Source organism: Aquila chrysaetos, chromosome 19, assembly GCF_900496995.4.
Source record: "Aquila chrysaetos chrysaetos chromosome 19, bAquChr1.4, whole genome shotgun sequence".
Lineage (NCBI taxonomy): Eukaryota > Metazoa > Chordata > Aves > Accipitriformes > Accipitridae > Aquila > Aquila chrysaetos.
Genome location: NC_044022.1, coordinates 4,688,675 through 4,708,896, shown reverse-complemented (window position 1 = coordinate 4,708,896; position 20,222 = coordinate 4,688,675). Strand labels below are relative to the sequence as shown.

Here is a 20,222-nt window from a genome sequence, read left to right as displayed (position 1 = left end):
AGCTCTGCAAATTTGACTGTGTGAGCATTTTACTATGTTTAGAGGGGGTTAAATGCAGGCATAAATAGATGAAAGTGTTTTAACAGAATTAATAAAACCATCTTGTACATGCAGTCCAGCCATAAATGGTACACATATTGAACACAAAATGATATAAAAATGCAAACGTCTTTTTAGACACGTAGGAGTAAATAGAGTATTCTGTGTTGTCCTGTGCACATGAGTGTGTGTACAGTGTATTCACAGAGATACAAGGTATTTGTAGCTAGTGAGTCGTGGCTCCTAGGCTTGATTTAAAAACTGAATGAGTTCATTATAATCCCCCCCACCAAAAAAATAAAAAAAATCTGAGGAATCAATCTAATCTGCTTTACTAAATGAACATGTGAAAGTGCTTATCTGGGACAAACCTGGGGACTATACATATTTCTCTCTTTTTTTCCTTAAACAGAATGAAAATGCCCTTGTGAAAATAAAGGAGTTAGGAGTCGAGCTTGCAAAGATCAGGAATGAAGTTGGTAAGTAGTACAAGCAAAGTAACAACAAAGTGATTTTCTCACTTTACACACAAGCGGTTATTCCCTGTGACTGATCCTAGGGAACCTGCACACATGTGATGAAGTGTCCTCTGAAGCCCAGTGGCGAGGGGTTTTGTGGCTTTGCAGGGAACCATGATTTTCCCTTTTTGTTGTGGCGATGGGTCCATCACCACACACACCGGAGCTAGTTGTGCATCCTCTTTACTAGACAAATTGTTCTTCACAAATCCGTAGCTTCCATTCTTAAACTATGTCCCACCGCTGGCAAGGAGAAAGCATAGCGTGCCGAGAAGCGGGAACCTGGGACTGTTGTGGTGCACGGTGATTGGGAATGCATTACTTACGTACCTTTGCATGTTTTGCAGCTTGGCTACAAACGGAAGGACAATAAGCTCAGAACTTGCTTATTAATATCTCTAAGGTCTCTTCGTGGTTGAAAGACAGCAAAAGCAACATGTCCCATTTGGTCTGTGTATTCCCCGTGTATCTGCACGCACCACTTTTCCCGTTTCTGATCTAGACGGGACGGACAGGGAGGGTGTAAAGACATTGCAACTCTTGAGAGAGAAGATGGGCTTTTGCACTGGCTTTAGCCAACAGGCTGAGTTCTTTTGGGCTTAAATCTCCCCAGAACGGGTGTGATGTTGGGTTCATCTACCCCAGGGCAAATGGAGAGGAGGAAGGACTCCTGGCAGGAGGACCACTGGGGCAGTGGACCAATTTGGTACCCTGAGTACCAAAAGCTGTTGGAACCGCTGATGACTGGAGCTGCGAACAGCGGGGACCTCTCAGCTTTCCCTGCATGTGGGAGCCCCGTTGCTGGGTCACACATTAAGCACATGGCAGGAGGGTGACTTGGTTCGCAAAGAGGGGCTCAGGCCAAACCCCTGTGTGGTGGTCGGAACTGCAGATCCTCCCTGTGCTTCGTCTTTACCTTGTCTAAGACAACCCCCTGCAGAAAAGCTGGGCACGGCCCTTTTCCGATGCCCAACAGCTTGTGCTCCTCTGAAATCATCATTTCACAGAGAGCTTTACTGTCCCCATGACCAAAGGATACTACAGCAATAGCAAAACAGCATTTCCAGTTATTCCCTGATGCCTGCCTGCATCCATCCTCTGCATCTCCACATCTCTCACAGAGGAGTTGTCACCACTGGTGCATTCTTTAGGTGGGGCACATCTGAAGATTTCCATTGAATATCCACTTCTCATTCGAAAGCCCTACCTCTTTCTAGCGAGTTGGGTTTGCTCATTTTCATGAGTGCTTTTGGAAGTGGCAGTGACATGGGAAGGGAAGAGAGGTACAGTGCTGGAGATAAAGAGCTCTGCTTCCATTTACACCATGTTTGTACAGCTGAAGTGACTACAAATCAGTGCTGGTTTTGCTGGAGAACTTTGCCGGGGATATAACCGACTGCCTGTTTGGGGGTCACGGAGCAGCATGTTCAGTCGCAGGAGATCGCTGCAGTGCCTGCCCTTGCCATTGCTCTTGTGCATGCAGCAATAGATACCTCCTCTGCACAAAACTGAGTCCTGATGGAGTACATGGAGACAGTTTTGGAAAAAAACCCAAATACTCCCGAAAAGCTGTCTGAAGTCTTAGCTGAGCTGTACTGCTTTGGAAGGGAGATCAGCCATAGATGTGTATGTGCTTTCTTTCTCAGCGAGGGGAAAGATGGTGTGAGATAGTCCTTTCCTCGGTGGTCCTGTGGTCCGTGTACTGGAGAGGAGCCATCCCAGGCCACCTCTTCCTGAGCAAGCCACCACTCTGGGAGACACTGAGATGCCGAGCAGAGGCTGTTTAGGAGTGACAGGGGTGGCTGGTGATCTGTCCTGCTTGTTGGAGGTAATCCTTTCTGTACAACCCTGAGACACAACATGCCCAGATAGAAGGGCTCCCAGTAGGGATGGGCAAAAAGATGAACATGTGCAGGTATTGCCCTCCAGCAGGATGTGAAAAAATTCATCAGCAGTACAGATCCTGGTATGTATCCATACCTATAGAAGGTGAATGTTTATGTTTTTCAGTGTAAGTCAAAAACTGCTGGACAGTCTCTTTTCCTTTGGAAGAAAATGATAAAACTAAGTTTTGTGAAACAACCAGTGTTTTAAATCTGTGGACAAGGTGAAATGGCAAATGCCACATGCATGAAAGCGGTTCTCGTCAGTGCAGTTCTTTTCTGTCTCTAAAGCAGTGCAAGCTGGGGCTGTGGGTGCTACTGGAGACGTGCAGCCCACCTGCGCTATAGGAGGGTTATTTTGGTCTCGCTATCAGATGAATCTGTATGTTGTACAATATTGTACATATACCACCAAGCTTTATGCAAATAAAGAACGAAACAGTCATTTATTGGGCAACAGCAGTCATAGGTGATTCTATGAAGAAATTTAGGGAAAATCTACAGAGCATGTTATTTTGACTACAACCAATTTGTAGTTCTGACTTGTCTCAGTCACTTTGATAAGTAGTCTCTCTTTAATTTAAAAATAACCAGTCCAGTTAAACAGTATGGGTGTTGATCAGAAATTCCTGATTTCTCATGTGTAAATTCACCATGTTAGACACACTGATGCAAATGCCTGGATGAATCAGTAAAACAAGGCTGGACTAGCCAGGGTTGATACAGGCAGTGTGTCCAAGATTTAGTTGTTTAGGCAATAGCTCTTATTCAGAATTCTGATTTAGGTGCTGAATGCGCTTGGTTTTGAAAGCACACAGTCTTTGTTAACTTCAACAGAAACTGCAGGATTCTGCTATACAAAGCAATGAAATTGCGAGGTATAATCCACTGTTCAGAAAAGTCAGAATATATTTTTAAGGAAGTATCTTTTGGTAAATAAAATAAAATAAAATCACTGCTGAAGCAATAGCAGTGTTGAAGCATGTGTAAAACAGCCTAGGGAGACCTGCACCCTTCTGGAGCCAGGCAAAATATTTAGGTTCAGATAACACTGTCCACCTTTACCCCCAGCACTGCTGTGAAGTATCACACCTCATCTGAAACCAGCATGCAGTGAAATAGGAAAGTGCTTCTCCCTTCCCAGCCCTGAGGAGGAATGTGGCTTCTACAAACGCTGAGGGACTTGTTATTTTATGCAATAAGATTTGCTCATGTATTTTGCTAGAAATGCCAAGGCTAGAAAAAACATGACAAGCAATCATTCTACACTCAAGACACCCATCTTTACAAATTATAAATATAAGCACTTTTCAGCTGCAACAGTGAGACTCCTGGAGTAGAGAGGTTTTGAACACCAGCTGTTTCCCTTCAAACTAATGGAAATTAAATGTCAGAATTACGTGCTCCTTTGCTCCCCAGCTGGGTAAGGGAGCCACAGACCTTGTATTGGGCTGCACAGGTGTCACCTTCTGCTACTCCTGTCCCAGTAGAGCCAGGCCCAAAGGTCCATCTCCTGTCTAAGAGATTCAGTCTTTCCTCACCACTTTGGTCCTTAGCCTCATTTGTCTCAGTCTGAGAGACTGTGGTAGGGATCACTCCTTCTCGTTAGAGGTGTTTGATATTCAGTATAGGGCAAATTTCCTGGGCAATGGCCTCATTTTCTGCCTCCAGTAGCATTTTTGGGTGTGTGAGGAACGTGCCATACAGACACTCTTTCCCTGCTTTCCTCTTCCTTCCATTTTGCACCTGCGTCAGGGCTTGATTTGCAAGATGCGAAGAGTTTTGTGTTTCAGGTTACAGAAAGTGTTTCAGACGGATTTTCTTTTGCTAAGATCATGTCATTTCATTGCCCAGCCCTCCCTGTGTGCTGGGTAATCTCATTAGAGAGGCTTGAGAGAGACGGGGTTGATTATAGCTCCAATTTAAAGCTTGAGTAAGTTTGAATTCTACTGAACGCAGAGCTGCAAGCGTTGCCCCTTGTCCTCCAGCTCAGGGATTGCTTTACATGCCAAAGAAAATAAAAAATCATAAAGCAAGAGAGAGGGGTTAGAGCTATAATCCAAACTGCCAGGAGACAAGACATTTCAGCTAATATCCATATAAACTGCACCGTTTCATTGTGGGTATGAGGCAGGCAGGTGGGAAAGCTTCCTATGTGCTGCGGTGCTAAGCTCACTGGTTCAGGCTCACTTTTCCTCTTTCTGTAAGGAGCAGAGAGCTTGAAAGGGACACAGAGTCCCTCTTAATGCTCCAGAAAACCTCAGGATAAGAACAGGACCCCAGTAGTGATATCTGTCTGGACATACTGAGCAAGTCTGGATATTGGTGTCCAGTAAGTGTGGAAGCAGAGCTCTCAACAGGGTGAAAAATAGCTATGTGGGGAAGGGGATGGTTAGCTTGGGTGCCCAAACTACCTTGCACGGGTACACCTAACATGAGCTGTGGTCACAGCAGTAAGGTAACTTTGACAAACTGTTGCTATCCTGAAAAAAAAAGAAAAGAGCACAGTCTGATACCATAGTAGAAAGAGGCAGGAACACATTGGGGGGGGGGGGGGGGCAGCAATTGAGCAAATATATGGTCATAGGATAAATATGGTTTTGAAGCATTCAGAAGTTGTCTACCCAGGAAGACAGCTGCCTCCAGTTCACTGATTTACAACACCCTACAGGTTTGTGCATGCCACGTGCATTTTGAAAGGCAAAGGAAGGATGAGTGGCTAATACAGATGGTATATTCAAGAGGTGATCATTTTTCTAAACCACCTATGGGTCTAAATTAGAAAGAAGGTCTAGCAGTGCCATTAAAAACACATCTCTTCTTCCCTAGTGTTGTTCGGAATGTTATGGTCATGATTATTTTAATCACTTCTTACCTGTTAGATCTTTGTAAGTGAGCAAACTTGCTCTCTAAAGGTAGTCTGGCTGACCTTGTCCAACTTGCCTCAGGTCTTCAATATCTGGATTGATTGCAACCTTTCTTTAGCAAAAGAAAGGGCCAAGGACACAGTGTTTGTGACACTGCTGTCCTGGGACCCAGGGAGCAATATAGGTGGAAAGAGACTGAATATCCTTGACTTGATGGAACTGTTGGAGTTGCACCTCCTGAAACTAGTTGTAGTCATGGTTGTGAATTCAGAGACATGGTCACTGGGCTAGTTCACAGGACTAAAAATTTCACGTTTTCTGATTGTCTTCAGTACCAGCCTTTCATTTGCACTCTCTGATTCCATGAAGCACACAAGATAGTATTTGAATATAAAGATATTATAAGCAAGTATGCGTTAATAAGAGGTCCTCGATGGAGCTGGTGCAAAAGACAGGTTTATGGCGTGAGCAGCTTCTAACAGTTGGAAAATGGGATGTATGAGATGCATCTCCTTTTCCTGGTCAAGTGGCCAATCACCCCCCCTGCATAACATGCTCAGGAGGCGCCTGGAAAGCCCAGGCAGCTTGTGCCTTCCTGGCACATCACTGGAAGCAGGGACTTAGCCAAGACTGTGGCTTGGGAGAAGGAGGTAAGAAAAATCTTGTATCCCAGTTGAAAGGCTTTGTGTCAAGTGATCATCTCACATGCTGTTTCTTATATCCAAGGCAAAGTAAAAGCCCCAAAGCCTCGATTTGTGGATCCAAGACTGTGCTGGCCAGGAGGGGACATCCAGTCACCCTGCAGGTCCATGGAGTTCCCTGCTATTATTATTATTATTATTATTATTATTATTATTATTATTATTATTATTATTATTATACTTCATCAGACCCTAGTTTTGCATGGGCTTTTGCATCCTCTGCCAGTGCCTCTATTTAAACAAATGCATGTGTGTATGCGTGTGTGAGAGCGGGACAGAGAGAAGAGATAGCGAGAGCTTGTTGATGTCCAAGATTCACGGGAGCCCCAGAGTTGGCGAGAACCACCATGCTCGGTGCTGTACAAACAGATCCAATGCCACTGATTGCTCCTGAGGAGTTCAGAGCGTGACTGTATGGTCTTGTCTCCGCAGCCCTCAACACGGTGAGATGGAAGAAACTACAGAGCGAGAAGGAGGAGCTGGAGAGATGCTTCGAGGAGGAGGTGAAGCAGCTTTGCAGGCGGCAGCAGGAGGAGCTGCAGGTGCTGGAGCAGCGGCTGCAGGAGGAATACAACACCAAGAAGGAGAGCCTGCAGGAACAGCACCGGCTGCAGCTGGAGCAAGTCCAATTGCAGCATCAGGATCAGGTCAGTCTCTGCCTGTTCCCTTTGAAGAGTAGACCATGCCAGTACCGAGTGGGTTCAGGCAATGAAATATGTTGACCACTCCAACATGAAGACACTGGTAGTGAACTGATGACTGGAAAAATATATTCCTGACTATCTTTACTGCTTTTTCTCCCTATTATTCCTATTGGTATTTCTACATAGTAGTACATTACATTGCCATGTCTTGTCTTTGCATGCTTCCAGATGTTTTACAACACAAATATTAAGACTAGCTCTGCTCCCCATGCATACTTGCTCCCCAACCCACCTATTGTAGTCAATTTATACGAAACCAAGAGTTGAACAAGAATCTGCTCAACACAGGTAAGGCCAGCAGAGCCCTGCTCATCGTTATTTGCAATGCTAGTTAAAGGGCAGTACTGTGAAGCTATAGGGCCCATGCAACATGTAGCCTAAACATCAGGCAGGTGATACACTCCGGGTTCCCTGACTTCTGCTCCACCGTTCAGTCTAATCGCTTAGATTGTACATCCCAAGTGTTTCTCCTTGCTTTGCTTTCTGTATGTAGGTAGGAATACTCTAACATGCAGCTACTTTAGTCTTATTTTTAACAGCTGGAGTAAACAAGTACTGTAACTCACCTATAGGCACCTCTCACCTGGTGGCAGAACATCCTGCTCTGGATTATGGCAATTTACCTGGCCTTTTTCTCATTTTGCATTCAGCGAGCAGCGGATACGGTTCTGATTTTTCCAGCTGCAACTCTTACCCATTGCCCAGCACCACAGTTTGTGAGGGCTTTTCTCACATGAGTATCTGCTGCACTCTACAATCTGTGCCATCAGGCTTTGACACACCGCGGTCCCCGCTGCTGTGGGTATGCCACCCAGATGCATCAGATCATGCAGCGCAAGGGCCAGTTGTCTGCAAAACGTGAGCCCAGCCAACAGCCCCCGCTCTTTGTCAGCATCGCTCTCTCCAACCTGAGGATTTTGCCAATGCCCAGCACAGCTGGAGGTAGTGGAGGGTGAATTTTTCAGTCTCTGAGGCAATGTAAATTGGCAGCAACAGTGCAGTGCAGGTGTGGTCTGTGAGATGGATGGATGTGACCAAAGGTGGAGGAGAAGGTTTTATGTCTGCATGCTCTGTATCTCAGGGTATCTCCAGTGCGCATTCCAGGGCTGCTGCCTGAAGCAGGAGCCAGTGGCCGAGGCTCCAGAGCTGCTGCTCCCCCCTGCTCGTGCCCAGGGAGCGGGCTGACGGCAGGGGCTGCAGTGGGGTGCAGCACGCAGGCATGCCCCATGCAGTTCCCAAGGACGATGACAGCACTAGCTGTGGGCTCAGGAGCAAACCAGCTCCATCAGCAGAGCCTGTGCCTGAGCTAATTTAGACCATTTAAGAGGTAAAGGCTGGTCCAGCACAGTGCAGCCACAGCTGAGACATCCAGGAGCCAGTCAAAGGGTCTAGCTGGCGCTGAGCTCATGGGAGAAGAGAGCACAAACACGGCACAGCAGAGACAGCAGCCCACTGTCTTTAAGGTCAACTATTTTTAAAAAGACAAACGCTACCGTTTACTGCCTGTACTTGATGTACTGTAAAACACTCCTGGGATGGGAGTGCAAATACAAACCGAGGTGGTGACAGTTTTATGTCACTCATGTCACAGCTGCCCGGTGTTAGATTTATTGTGTAACACAAATGGTACGGGCGCAGCGTGGTCCTCACTGGCACGTGGGTCAGACAGCCGTGTCGGACAGACACACGGCGTCCCAGCCTGTGCCCGGAGAGCCTGCTGCCCCTGGTGTCCTGGGTTCAGCTGGGATAGAGTTCATTTTCACAGGAACCAGGGAGGGGGCACAGCCAGGACAGCTCACCTGAACTAGCCGAGGAGCTATTCCATACCGTGCAACATCCTGCTCAGTGTATAAATGGGGAGCGGGCTGGGGGGGCTCTCGGCTTTTGGGGGGGGAAGTGGTGGAGCGTCGGGTTCTGGGTGGTGAGCAGTTGCACGGTGCATCACTCATTTTATATATTCTTTTATTAGTACCGTTGTTGTTGTTGTAAATTCTCCTGTTGTGTTGTGCCAGTAAATTGTCCTTAGCTCAACCCACAAGGTTCTGTTTATTTTTCTTCTTTTCTCCTTGCTGATTCTCCTCCCCATCCCACCGGAGCGGGGCAGGGAGGAGTGAGCGAGCGGGCGGCTGCGTGGTGAAACCATGACACCTGGGTACCACAGTGCCATTTGGTTTGATAAAGGCTTTATGGGACTGGGCTGTTTTGTCCTGGACAAATTACCTTTTTCTGTTAGTGCATTGATTTTCAAAGATGCATTGGAAGGTGCTGTCAAACAGGGTTTTGTGTTCTAAACCAGATTTTTCAAAATCTTTCTCTGTGAATGCTTATAAGCTGTGCTGAGCCATGTCTTTTGGTTCTCATTTCAGTTTATGCAAGGTGGTTTTCTTGCAATGCCCCTCAAATTTTCTGCTTCGCTTTCTGATATGAAGGAGGGCTGGTGTTCCCAAGAGCCTTGGCTTTTTTTTTTCCTTCCCCTGTTGTCAGTGTGTCAGTTTGCCTAGTAGAAGGTATTAGCTCTAGCCGCAAGCCTTACCTCTCCTGGATGACCAGGCATTAGCATTTGTGAAGGAATTTCTTCCGCAAGTTAATTTTTTGCTAAGATAGTTCATGGCTTATCTGTGCTACTCTTTGAAGTGTTTCTGCAAGCTCCCAGGACCACAAGAATAGATGGTGGGTTTTTTCCCCTCAAGTTGATCAGTGCAAGAAAGGGTGATATAGGTCACCATAGGACTTGACTAGAAGTATACTTTTTTTTTTTCAGATTCTCATCTGTTGTGATTCTATTCATCACCACACAGAAGCAATGGAAACACATCTTTCCCTCTGTGGGGCAAATAGTTCTCTCTCCTCCAGCCCTTTGGTTTGCTCCAGAGCTCTTTGTTCCCTGAATTACTGAAGATAACACAAACATTTCTCTCCGCTGCTTTGAAAGTGCTGCTGTGATCCTAGTATCTCAGAGTTTAAGCCCATCTTTTCAATCCGTGGTTCCATTAGCCTCTCATGATGAGTTTTAGCAGGTTTTCCCTTTGAATTCCTACTCTGTCGTACACCCATCCTGTATTGAGCACTCTTGGATCGGAGGAGGCTCACGGGCCAGGTTGGAAAGCTACTCACCAGCAATATTTCTTGGCCAAGGAAAAGGACTAACTTTGTTAATCTAAGAACCAAGGTGCGTGAGGAATAAGGATCCATAACAGCTGCTGGCCCAAAGGGTTTGTAATCCTCCGGTTCTTCCTCTCCCTGCTCGGAGGAAGAGGAGAAGCACCCGGCTCAGAGCATGCCAAAACGAGCAAGCCTGCTCGAGGGACCGGGGTCGTTCAGTTCTGACGCTGCTGAGCTGGTGCTGGTACCAGCCAGCATTTGTGCAGAGGCACCTAACCCATGAGCTAAAGAGCTCTTACGCTGGACATGAGAAAAGCCTTGTCCTTGAGCTGTCCATCTGCGGGGGGGGATTTGAGCTTGCGTTCATGAAGGCAATAACAATAGCAAAATCCTTTTAACCATGGATCTGCATGTATTTCTGTGTCCACACATTTAATTTGGAAGGTAGTCATCCCAGTTTCATGGTTTCCAATCACAACTTAGTCTTCCACACTGTATTGCTGTAGTCACTGTTTAGTTTAATATCAGACAGCTGTTGTTTCTTTGGATACACAGTTGTCAGGTTTTGGAGGTTCAACTGCCTCTGAGGAGGTGAGGCAGCTCTTTCAGCATAGCAGAGCATGAGAGACAAACTCCTCACAGACCGGTCATGTGTGCCAATGCATCCCAATATTTCTCATATTTCCTTGCAGCTAAGGGCAAAATTGCAAAGCTTGCCAGTGTTTCTTGCTTGAGCTGCACAGCTCAAGCTGTTTTGTCCACCAATTTACTGAACTCCTCCCACTAGAGCCTCCTCTTTCTTTTACTGTATTAAGCCTTAAAAATCCCACCTAAGCTTCTTTTTATAGCCAGAAATAACCATAACAAGGGTTAAATGAGTTGATCAAGCCTATAAAGTAAGTTAGTGGCGAAGTTGGAATTAGCATCCAAGAGATCTGCTTCCCGGTGCCAAGTAGACTATCTGCTATGAAAAATTGCTACGAAATACTGCAGACAGGAGGTCACACTGGAAGATTAAAAACAGTCATTTGGGATGTGGATATGAAACACACAGAAGACAGAAAAATCCCTGCAGACCATTTGGAACATATTTAATTGGCTTTACAGATAAATAACCTGCCAAGAATGGTGGCAGTGAAAGGAGACCCCTTCACCTTCTGAAGACGCTGGAGTTGAGCGTAATCATTCCTATGGGGTGCTGCTCAGCTGAGAAGCAATTAGAGTATGCATAAAGACTTAAGCAAAGGCGAGGTAAAGAACACGGCAATGCTCATGGGGTTTCAGCACACAGACATCATACACAAGGACGTAGTGCTCTAGGAAAAGTCAAGTGATAGTCCCTATCCCATTAGTAGCCCATTGAGTCACCTAGTCCCCCTTTCCCCACTCCTTCATGCAAGATATCAGCAGGCTGAGTCCCCGTTGTTTTGCAAATGGTTCTTCACCACTGAGTTGTCTCCCACATTATTACAAAAATGAGTTTGGATAGTTTTAAATTCCATGTTAAATGCCTATCTTTCATTCTAAGAGCATGCTTTCTCCAGTACGGTTGGAAATTTTGCTTCTGTTGAGTAATCTAACACATATGTTTGACAGTTAAATGCAGTGAAATAACATTTATCCCAGTCAAGACATGCTCAGCTGCAGTAACTTTCTACCATTATTTAACATAAGAGCGAGCAAAAAAAACATTTAAAGTCAGATCACTTTGCAATGAACAGCTGTTTCATTGCAAAAATAAAATAGTTTGATCCTTGATCTTCTGCATTGCCAGGTATCACAGATAATGTGTTAAATGTAGGGAATAAGATCACTGTGATTACAAAACCCAGAAAAGCAAATCAATGCATTGCATTCGGAAACTGCTCTGGACCACTGCCTTAACCTTGATGACCACTTCTCACTGTATTTTCTTTAATGATGCATATCGAAACACCATCATTAACGATCTCGCTTTGCCTTTAGCCAAGTCTAGTAACAAACAGTGTCCTGAAGGAGTCCCAAACCCATCGGGTGCACAGGAACACCGGCTGCCCCCAGCCCTCTTCCAGCTGCATCCCCGGCTCCCGTGATGGCTGTGTGCAGTGTGGTGTGCGGTGCCGTTTGTTGGGCAGTTTGCAGCAGCAGGACCTCTTTCTGGCCTCAGTATGAGATGGGGAAAAAGTTTTGTGGCTTCACTGTTGTCTTGCTTACTTCCACACCAACCTGAAAACCCTTGTGTCTGCACTGAAAAAGGTGCTGTCATATCTTTCATCAGTTTATCGGATGTGGACTCAAAATACATCATTCAAATGGACGTAGGAATTTGGGTATTGATGAATTTGTAGGATACTCTTTTTCAAGTAAAAGTGTGATAGATTGCAATTCATTTTACATACCCACTGATAATAATTTCAGTGTTTCTCTAGAAATAAATATTTTACAACTATGAATAATTCATAAGCACTTTCCGTGGAAGTTAATTCAAGACCTTACAATAAAAATCACTGCAGCAAAGTGCCGTGAAGACAAAAACCAGGATGGCTCAGAACTGTGCATGTTTATCGGACCATCAGAGGGAGTCGGGTCATTAATATAATTTAGATTAATGGAATGTTGAGATTTCTGAGCATTTCATAAATGGCTTCTTCGCTTAAGGGCTTTTTGGCCTTTTGCTTTCTTATATACCTCTTTTAGCACCGTTAAGTTAAAAGAACAAAAATACTATCAGCAGTGACTACACGCTACCACTCAAGGCATCAACATGCCTGTTTTGTAATGAATAAAACTGGCTCAGGTGCTGGAAGTGTCACGTTCAGTAGATCCCTTTACTGTTTCCAGCTCACTGGAGCTCTCTAGCAGTGGCTTGTCAGCGTGCCACAGCATGTCTAATCCTGTATCCATGTCTCCATTCATTGTCATTGGAACAGGTGGAAGATATCACAGCTGTACACGAAGCTGCAATGTTACAATTGGAAAATAACCACTTAGTCGCCATTACAGTACTGCAGGATGAGAATGACTGCAAGATTCAAGGTAAGCCAAAGACAACCCAATGGCTATGGAGCTATTCTAGAGCAGGAATTAGCACAGTAGTGAGGTTGTGTAAGCCTGGATTTTCTTCCTCCAGAGCAGATGATACAGAAAATTGGTGTTGACCTAGTGCTTTCACGTGGGGTGGACCACCAGGTTCATGCTAGGGGTGAGGGAGAACTGTGTGCAGTGTGTACAGCATCTAACTTGGACCTGAGACTCTCTGAGGGGTCTTTGGGCCAACGATAAGGCTTTCTCCATGGGTCGCGGCACATAGAGTCCAAATTCCACCTCACTTCACACATAGACTTTTCTCAAGAGCCTAATCCTCGGGTGCTCAGGAGGCTAGAGCTCATTGAACATCTCTGAATTTAGGTGCTTAAATGCCTACACTGCTTCTAAAAACAAGACTCATCTTTTTCAGTGGCAAAAGTCTAGCCATGCTGAGCAGGCCAAAGCCACACGCAGGTACAAATCTGCACCTCAGCACCGTTATCTTTATTTTGTGTTACGGTTTTTCCATGGGATTTGGTGCTGCAGACAGAGCTGTTTCCTCGTTACCAGTTCAGTACCTAAATACATGTCTTTGTACGTGCTTTAGCTGACATTTAACAGTTATCTGTACAATCTCCCTCTTTTTTTTTTTTTTTTACACATAAGCATCAGGGTCTAATTTTTAAATAGCAGTAGCAGGTTTTCCCACGACTTTCCTCAAAGCCATATTGGTCAGCTCTGCAATGTGTCAATTAGAGACACAGTCCAGAGCGTAACATGAGCTGAGAACAGTCTATTCCCCTCTCTCGTAGGCAGAGATGGTATCTAGCATACCATTTTTAAATTAACATATACAGTTTTGAAAACAAAAACAAAACAAAGCTGTTCCTTGCTTGAGGATATTCTTATCTGTCCATTTTGGTTAGTATTTTCTGATGATAAAACTTGGCTGTGGTTTATCAAGGCTCTGGTAGCCGAAGTTTGCGCTCCCTACTCCTGGTGTGGGTATGAAATGCCCTCCTGTGCATGGAAGAGGCATTGCAGCAGCTGCAGCACTAGAGCATTAGTATTATTTCTGCTGTTATTGTGGCTAGTGAGCAATGGTTAGAGAGCAGAACCCCATGGGGTTGGGGATAAAGACACAAAAAATAGAGGGTCCATATACTAAAAAGGTAGATGCTAATACTGTACTGGATGACAGTTTGATGCTGTTGGTTTAGAGATTAAACTTTATTCTACTTTGGTTATTAAACTTTTGGTTATTACTAAGTCCAGGGTGAGTTGTTCTAGTAGTGAAACCTTTAATCATGTAATATAAATAGAGGACTTTTTTGCCTTCGGGCTCTGTCAATCTCACTAATGGAATAAACCTCACAGGTCATCTGCCACAGCTCCTGGAGAAGCACTGTCATTTGCATTTTTGCATCTGAGTTGCTCCCCCCCATCTCTGCAATAAGATTGAAACCCAAGCTTTTAAATATATCTAATTTTAAAATCTTTGATTTGGGGATACTCACTCTGAACTGGTGAATGACTCATTGTCAGACCAACCCTTTTCAGATCAGAGTCCCCGGGAGCCGGGAATTCTGAGCAGTTCTGAAAAATCAGAATCTGGTCACGTAGAAACAGAAGTACCAGCAACCAGTGAAAGATCAGGAAATCCTGATCCTCAAAACAATTCACCTGAGGTCACAAAGCATATTACTACTAATTTCCTACTCAACCGCCATGCCCTAAAACTGCATCCCGAATTGCGCTTGGCTCATGATGTCTCTGCTCTCGGACCCTGGTTTGCTGGACTTCACTTAGCAATGTCATGTCTGTGTATCTTCCCCAGAACTGACTACTGCTCACAAACTGGAAAAGGCACAATTAGAAGAGAATTTTGAAAAACTGCGGCTGTCACTCCAGGTTAGCAGTTTCGTTATTTTCCCACCCCTGTAATGATGTTGCAGAGCAGCCGACGGGGCAGCCCCAGCCCCGTTGCCCGCTGCCAGCACACCAGGCTGTTGTTTCTTACCAGCTATAGTACCTCTTGTCCTCTGCCTCTCCAAACTGAGACCCAGCACCCTCAGGTTTTTTTTTTTCCTCCCCCTTGGCTGGTTCAGCAAAATACAAACTATCTGAAAGAGAGGGCAAACCTAAAGGGAGGAAAAGGCAGCTGGATAAAGCAAAGAAATGTCCTTCTGACCCTGCTGGCTGCTGGCCCAGTACAAGGAGCAAACTGGAGCTCTTCCCTGCACGGTGGGGAGGGTTCTGGCACCTGCGGTGGCTGTGAGCATCACCTTGTCTACACAGCACCCTCCGGCAGGTACCCCCAGGGCTCAGAAACGCTGACCTCTCCCTGCCTGGCCCTGTGCTTGTGCTTTAAATGCTTCCCCTCTGCCTTAATTTTGGGGAGCCAGTCCCATGGTGTAGACATATCTCCATTCCCCCCGGAGAGCAACGCTGTCCCCGATGAGGGATGCCCCAGGGCTGGCCCTGCTGGGCCAGCCGGAGTCAGCCCTGCACATCACATCTCCCAGATCCCACTATTTAACACCAAGCTCAAGATTGTCATGGCTTTTTCGGTCCTTCTAATAACTCCATGCTGTTCTCACTCTCTAGATGAAGAAATCCTAAGGAGCGGAGGGCAGAAGCGTGCCCCTGTGATTCATGCTAAGTTCAGAAATCTTGTGTGAACAAGTAAAGATGCCACAGCCAATAGTGCAAGCTTTGTTTGATTCATAGACAGAGATGACTTATAATTTTTAAAACCCCTAACACATACTGTTGCACGCAGCAACTGTCACGGCCTTCCTCATGCGGCTGTGACAGTTCGAGGCATGTCGGCAGTTTTGCAATAAGCACTGATGTAGTGTTATAGCCAAGAAATTACACATCTGAAAGATAAGAATACCAGTTTCACAGCAACTGTGGCTTTTACAGATGTTTTAGAGGGGTAACAAGAATGCCTCTGATTGTAACAGAAATATGATTGCTTAAAATAATATGTTGTTCCTCTGTATAGCTCTGAGACGAAACAACGATCATTTAAAAAGTCCACACCACTAACTCATTGTCGCTCGTTACCATGTTAGAAGCCTAGAAAAGTGAAGGAAGCAGGGATGGGGTATCTACTACCTCATTCAGACTCTAGGGACCGCACAAATGATCTCTTTCATGCCCATGATATAAATGCCAGCTCTCTTAAGGAAGGACATGCTCATTCTCATCCAGCCCAAGGTGATGGGGTGATTTAGCATCAAAGACATTTCATGAACTAGTGCCAGCCAGTGTCAGCCAGCTGCAGGCACTGCAGGGATTTCAGGATTCCCTGAGGCACTGGGTTATCAAAAACTTCACTGGATGTTCATGTGGCCTTACGTAAAAAATACACCTTGCAGAGGTTTCTAAGCCTTGTTCAGCTCCCCGCATGGTTTTCCAGTGCAGAATGACTTGTATGAATGTAAGAGGGGTGATAACACAGTTGGTGTGTTCATTGGTGTGTCTCCCCTCCAGGACCAGATAGACACCCTCACCTTCCAGAACCAATCTCTTAAGGCCAAAGCAGACCGATTTGAAGAGGCTCTGAAGAAAAACACCGAGGAACAACTGAAGGTAGATGGCAACTATAACTGTACGGTCATCAAGCTATGTGTTTCTAAGTATGACTCTCATCATGCGATTCAGTGGATAGCAATGGGATCCTTACCCCAGGGACAGGGGGGCAGGTCCCAACCGAGACCCCAAATCTTGAGCTCTGAGGGGGAGTCAGAAATCTTAGCCTAGATCCATCACTTTCTGATTTTACTTCTTTTTCTTTATTCTTTCACCCAGCATTTATTTGTACCTCTGTTTCCAAAACATTTCATTAGATCCATCTAGTATGTCCTTACTGCTGTCTATTCTTCTTTCCCTTCTTCCTCTTTCTCTTTATTTTTTGTCTTTTCACATTTAGGTTTCTTTTTTTGTGCCTTCTGAACCAACAACTTTGATATCCTTTGTATTTCCGCATTTTTTTGTGGACTTGCAGGGGACAGCCCTGTCAGATGAAGTATTCATTCAACTGCTGTCTATTGGGGCCATGCTGTTTATTTACAGTGTGTAAGTAAACACACACTGCAATTATTTATCTGAAATGAAATAACCCTGAAATGCCTCTCCAAAAAGAGTTTTCTTTTAACTTGGGGTGCTTCAGTGTGTTCACTGCACAGCCCCATGGGCAGCTGTGTCAATGTGACAGAGGGGACAGAATGAAAATAGTGGGATGAGCAAGGGGCTCAGTGAGTTTTTAGGTGAGAGAACTCTTTAGAAAAGGAGTGCAAATGTCTGAAATAGACCTGGCCGTGGGAAACAGGTAGTATCAGTCCCTTTCCACCTCTACCGCAGTATTTAATTTACATGCAAGGACAAATTCTGCTGTGTCACAGTGATGTTAATGCCAAGTACCACCAGGCAGTTCACTGGAGTGAGTTACACTGGGAAAAATCCAGAACAGCTTAAGTCAGCGACAGTATTTCATCAGTATAATTCACAGCACACCTTTTGCCCATGAGTTGAACCCTAGTATCCCCTACATCTGGAGTTCTCGAGCAGAAGAGGAACTTTCCCCACCAGATCTGATCTTTGTTGACAGGCACTGTGAGGCAGTGGTGCAGGCAAGGCAGAACACTGTAGTTTTCACCTCCAGCCCCCTTGTCCTCAGTTGCTCAGTTCCATGTTTGTACTTTTCCCAAGCCAAAATCCCTGCACAAGCATAAAACACCTCATGTAGTTCCCAAGCTATGAGTAGGAATGAGGTTGCTGAACAACCTGGCATCCCATCCTTCTAGCCATGAGGCTGGTCAAAAGAAAGGTACCATTGGCTATCCAGCGAAAGAAATGGTCTAGGAGAGAATATCAGGGTCCAGATGGGCTGTGGAGGCCCAGGTCCAGGCGGTTTTCATATCACTGAGACTCTTGAACCACCGGGTGCATTGAGGAACCTTTATCTTATGGCTGAAGATGCATTGAAGGCTGACAGATACCCGTGTCACTGCTGTATTTTGTAGATTGAACGAGCTCCATATCTGCACTTAGAAAAAGATTTGAAGAGCTTAAAACATGTTCTGGAAATGAAGAACCATCAGATTCACGAACAGGAGAAGATGATTATGAAGCTAGAAAAACAGGTGAGTTGTCATTTTTCCTCCAGAGGAGACACCACAGAGGTAATATAAAGTAAAAGTTGTGTTACAGCAGATGAACTTAAAAGGGGTGAGAAAACACATGAAGTTGGGGCAAGACACAGTCAAAGAGATTCATAGATGGCTGTATATTGTGTTGTTCCACTGTCAACCTACATATAGCTACTTCTACTGTACCATGTCTCAGGTTTTCACTCAGAAATTGGGATCTTTTCCCATCTCTTCACCCACCCACAATACCCTTGATTTCTGCCACACATCCGTTCATCTGTATTGCTTTTTCATGCAATACCTGCTCAGCCTGTTACGTTAGACAGTGAGGCGAGTGGTGTAGGAAGAATGGAGGAAGGGGAACTTTGTGGTAGTCCAGGGCTTAATTTCATACACCAGCCTGCACCATATGGCCCCACAGGAGTCAGGTAACCATTTAGGGCTGGAGAGGGCAAGTGGAGGAAGATTGAGCCGTGTGTGTCTTGCTGGTGCTCATGCAGGGAGCTCCCAGCTGCGAGTATGAATTAGCAATATTCAGCAAGCAGTCCCTAGCAAGGCTTGTGCTAGGAAAGGTTTCTCCAATGCTAACGTAATGCTTTTCTGCAGCCTATGCTGTTTTCTCATCCTTTGCTTGTGGGGGTCCCTAACAAAGAACTCCCCAGTTCACCATCAGTTACATTTTTTGTTGGAAAGGGGATTCATTTTATAAGGCATAACCTACAGTGACAGTAAACATATAGTGTGTTGACAGTATGAGGCACTACCTCAGCTGGGGAGCCGGGACAGCTGGTTCAGCACAGCATTCAGCAAGATTTGTTTCCATTTACGGGGAAATTTGAGAACTCTGATGATTATTTTGCTGAACAGATGCTTGAGTAAGTGGATGTGGAGAAAAGTGCCTCTTTGCAACTGAGGCTTGTTAACTGTGCTCTTTCCAACACACTGCTCCTGGAGCTAAGCTAGCATCTGAAAACATGCACTGTAGTGTTATACTGAAAAAAGAATCCCAAACAACAGCCTACATAGTTCCTGGTCATTTAGCTGCTTTTGCTAATTAACCACATATGAGCGCATGGTCCTGCTCCTGCCCTTTATCACAGTAAAACACCGGGTCTACTGTGGTCCAAAGGCACAACTGCTTTCCGTTTAAAGATCTACTTTTATAATTGCCAGAACATCTACAGGGCATCTCCAAATGCTCTGAAAGATGGGGTGTCTCATAAGGGAGCAGGAGGGCATGTCAAAAACAGGGTCAGGCTTGGCTCCTTGTCTGCTGAAAGGGAGGCTGGAAATGAAGGTGGCAGGAGAGGAGTGGTGTAGGGTGAGGGTTGCAGTGGAGAGGGAAGGAGATGCACAGGTCTTCTCCCAGGCTTCATGCTGGCATAGCTACTACTTACTTACTCAAACTTTTGAGGAAGCAGAGAGGGTGCCCGTGACGATGATTCCTCTCTCAGAGCATTTCAAAACGGGGACAAAATCCTTGTTCTGCTCTAACAGAATATATTGGGCTAGGCCATAATACCTGAGAATCAGGAGTATCCTTTACGGTTACCTGCATAGACTGGAAACCACGGCATAAAACTGATGCCTTTGCCATTAAGTGTGAGTTATTGCTAACTCCAGTGCACAATATTTTGGTTCTTTATAAAAGGTTGGGAAATTCAATAACTGAGCTCACACAGAGATAAGGTTACCCTGTGATATCTTGTTTTCTTCCAAAATTGTTGAGTTCAGCAAAATTCAAACTGCTGGAAAACTAAGAACTAAGGTGATGAAGTATGTCAGATTGAAAACTTGGGAAAAACAGGGCATCTGAGGCTGTGGTACCTGCCTATAAACATCTTACTCATGTTTTAATACACTGCTATTGACATCCTCAAGCTCTGTCCTTGAACTGTCCTTAGTAAAAGCTACCTACGCTTGGGATAGGATTAATTTCACTTAATTGTAGCTTAAAGTTAAATGTCTAGTTCAAGGCTGTCATTTAAGCCGACACTGTCAGCAGTGGAGAGAAGTGTCTCCAAAGGGCAGCCCACCTCGTGAATGCAGCAGCAGTCGAAGGCTGCTGCTGGGCATAATCTGCACTGGTGGGTAACTCCTTCCTCCCCATAACCAGGGTACTGTAATCCTAGAGGTTGGAGGCCCAAAATTTATGTCCGATGAGGTTAGTTAGGCTGGATGATGCACGTCATACCACCTTGTACTCCTCCTTCGTCGCTAGACCGACCACTCACACCACAGTG

General features: G+C 45.3%; 1 protein-coding gene across 9 annotated transcripts in view; it reads left to right on the top strand.

Annotated features, from left to right (window-relative positions):
• MTUS2 (microtubule associated scaffold protein 2) overlaps window positions 1-20,222 on the top strand; it is a 314,225-nt gene that overhangs the window by 284,354 nt on the left and 9,649 nt on the right. For all 9 annotated transcript variants that reach the window (XM_030042804.1, XM_030042809.1, XM_030042806.1 and 6 more), the window contains 6 exons: window positions 452-518; window positions 6,441-6,655; window positions 12,724-12,829; window positions 14,658-14,731; window positions 16,322-16,420; window positions 17,854-17,973. In XM_030042804.1, the coding sequence (XP_029898664.1) occupies window positions 452-518; window positions 6,441-6,655; window positions 12,724-12,829; window positions 14,658-14,731; window positions 16,322-16,420; window positions 17,854-17,973 (681 nt within the window). The remainder of the gene's footprint in view (window positions 1-451; window positions 519-6,440; window positions 6,656-12,723; window positions 12,830-14,657; window positions 14,732-16,321; window positions 16,421-17,853; window positions 17,974-20,222) is intronic.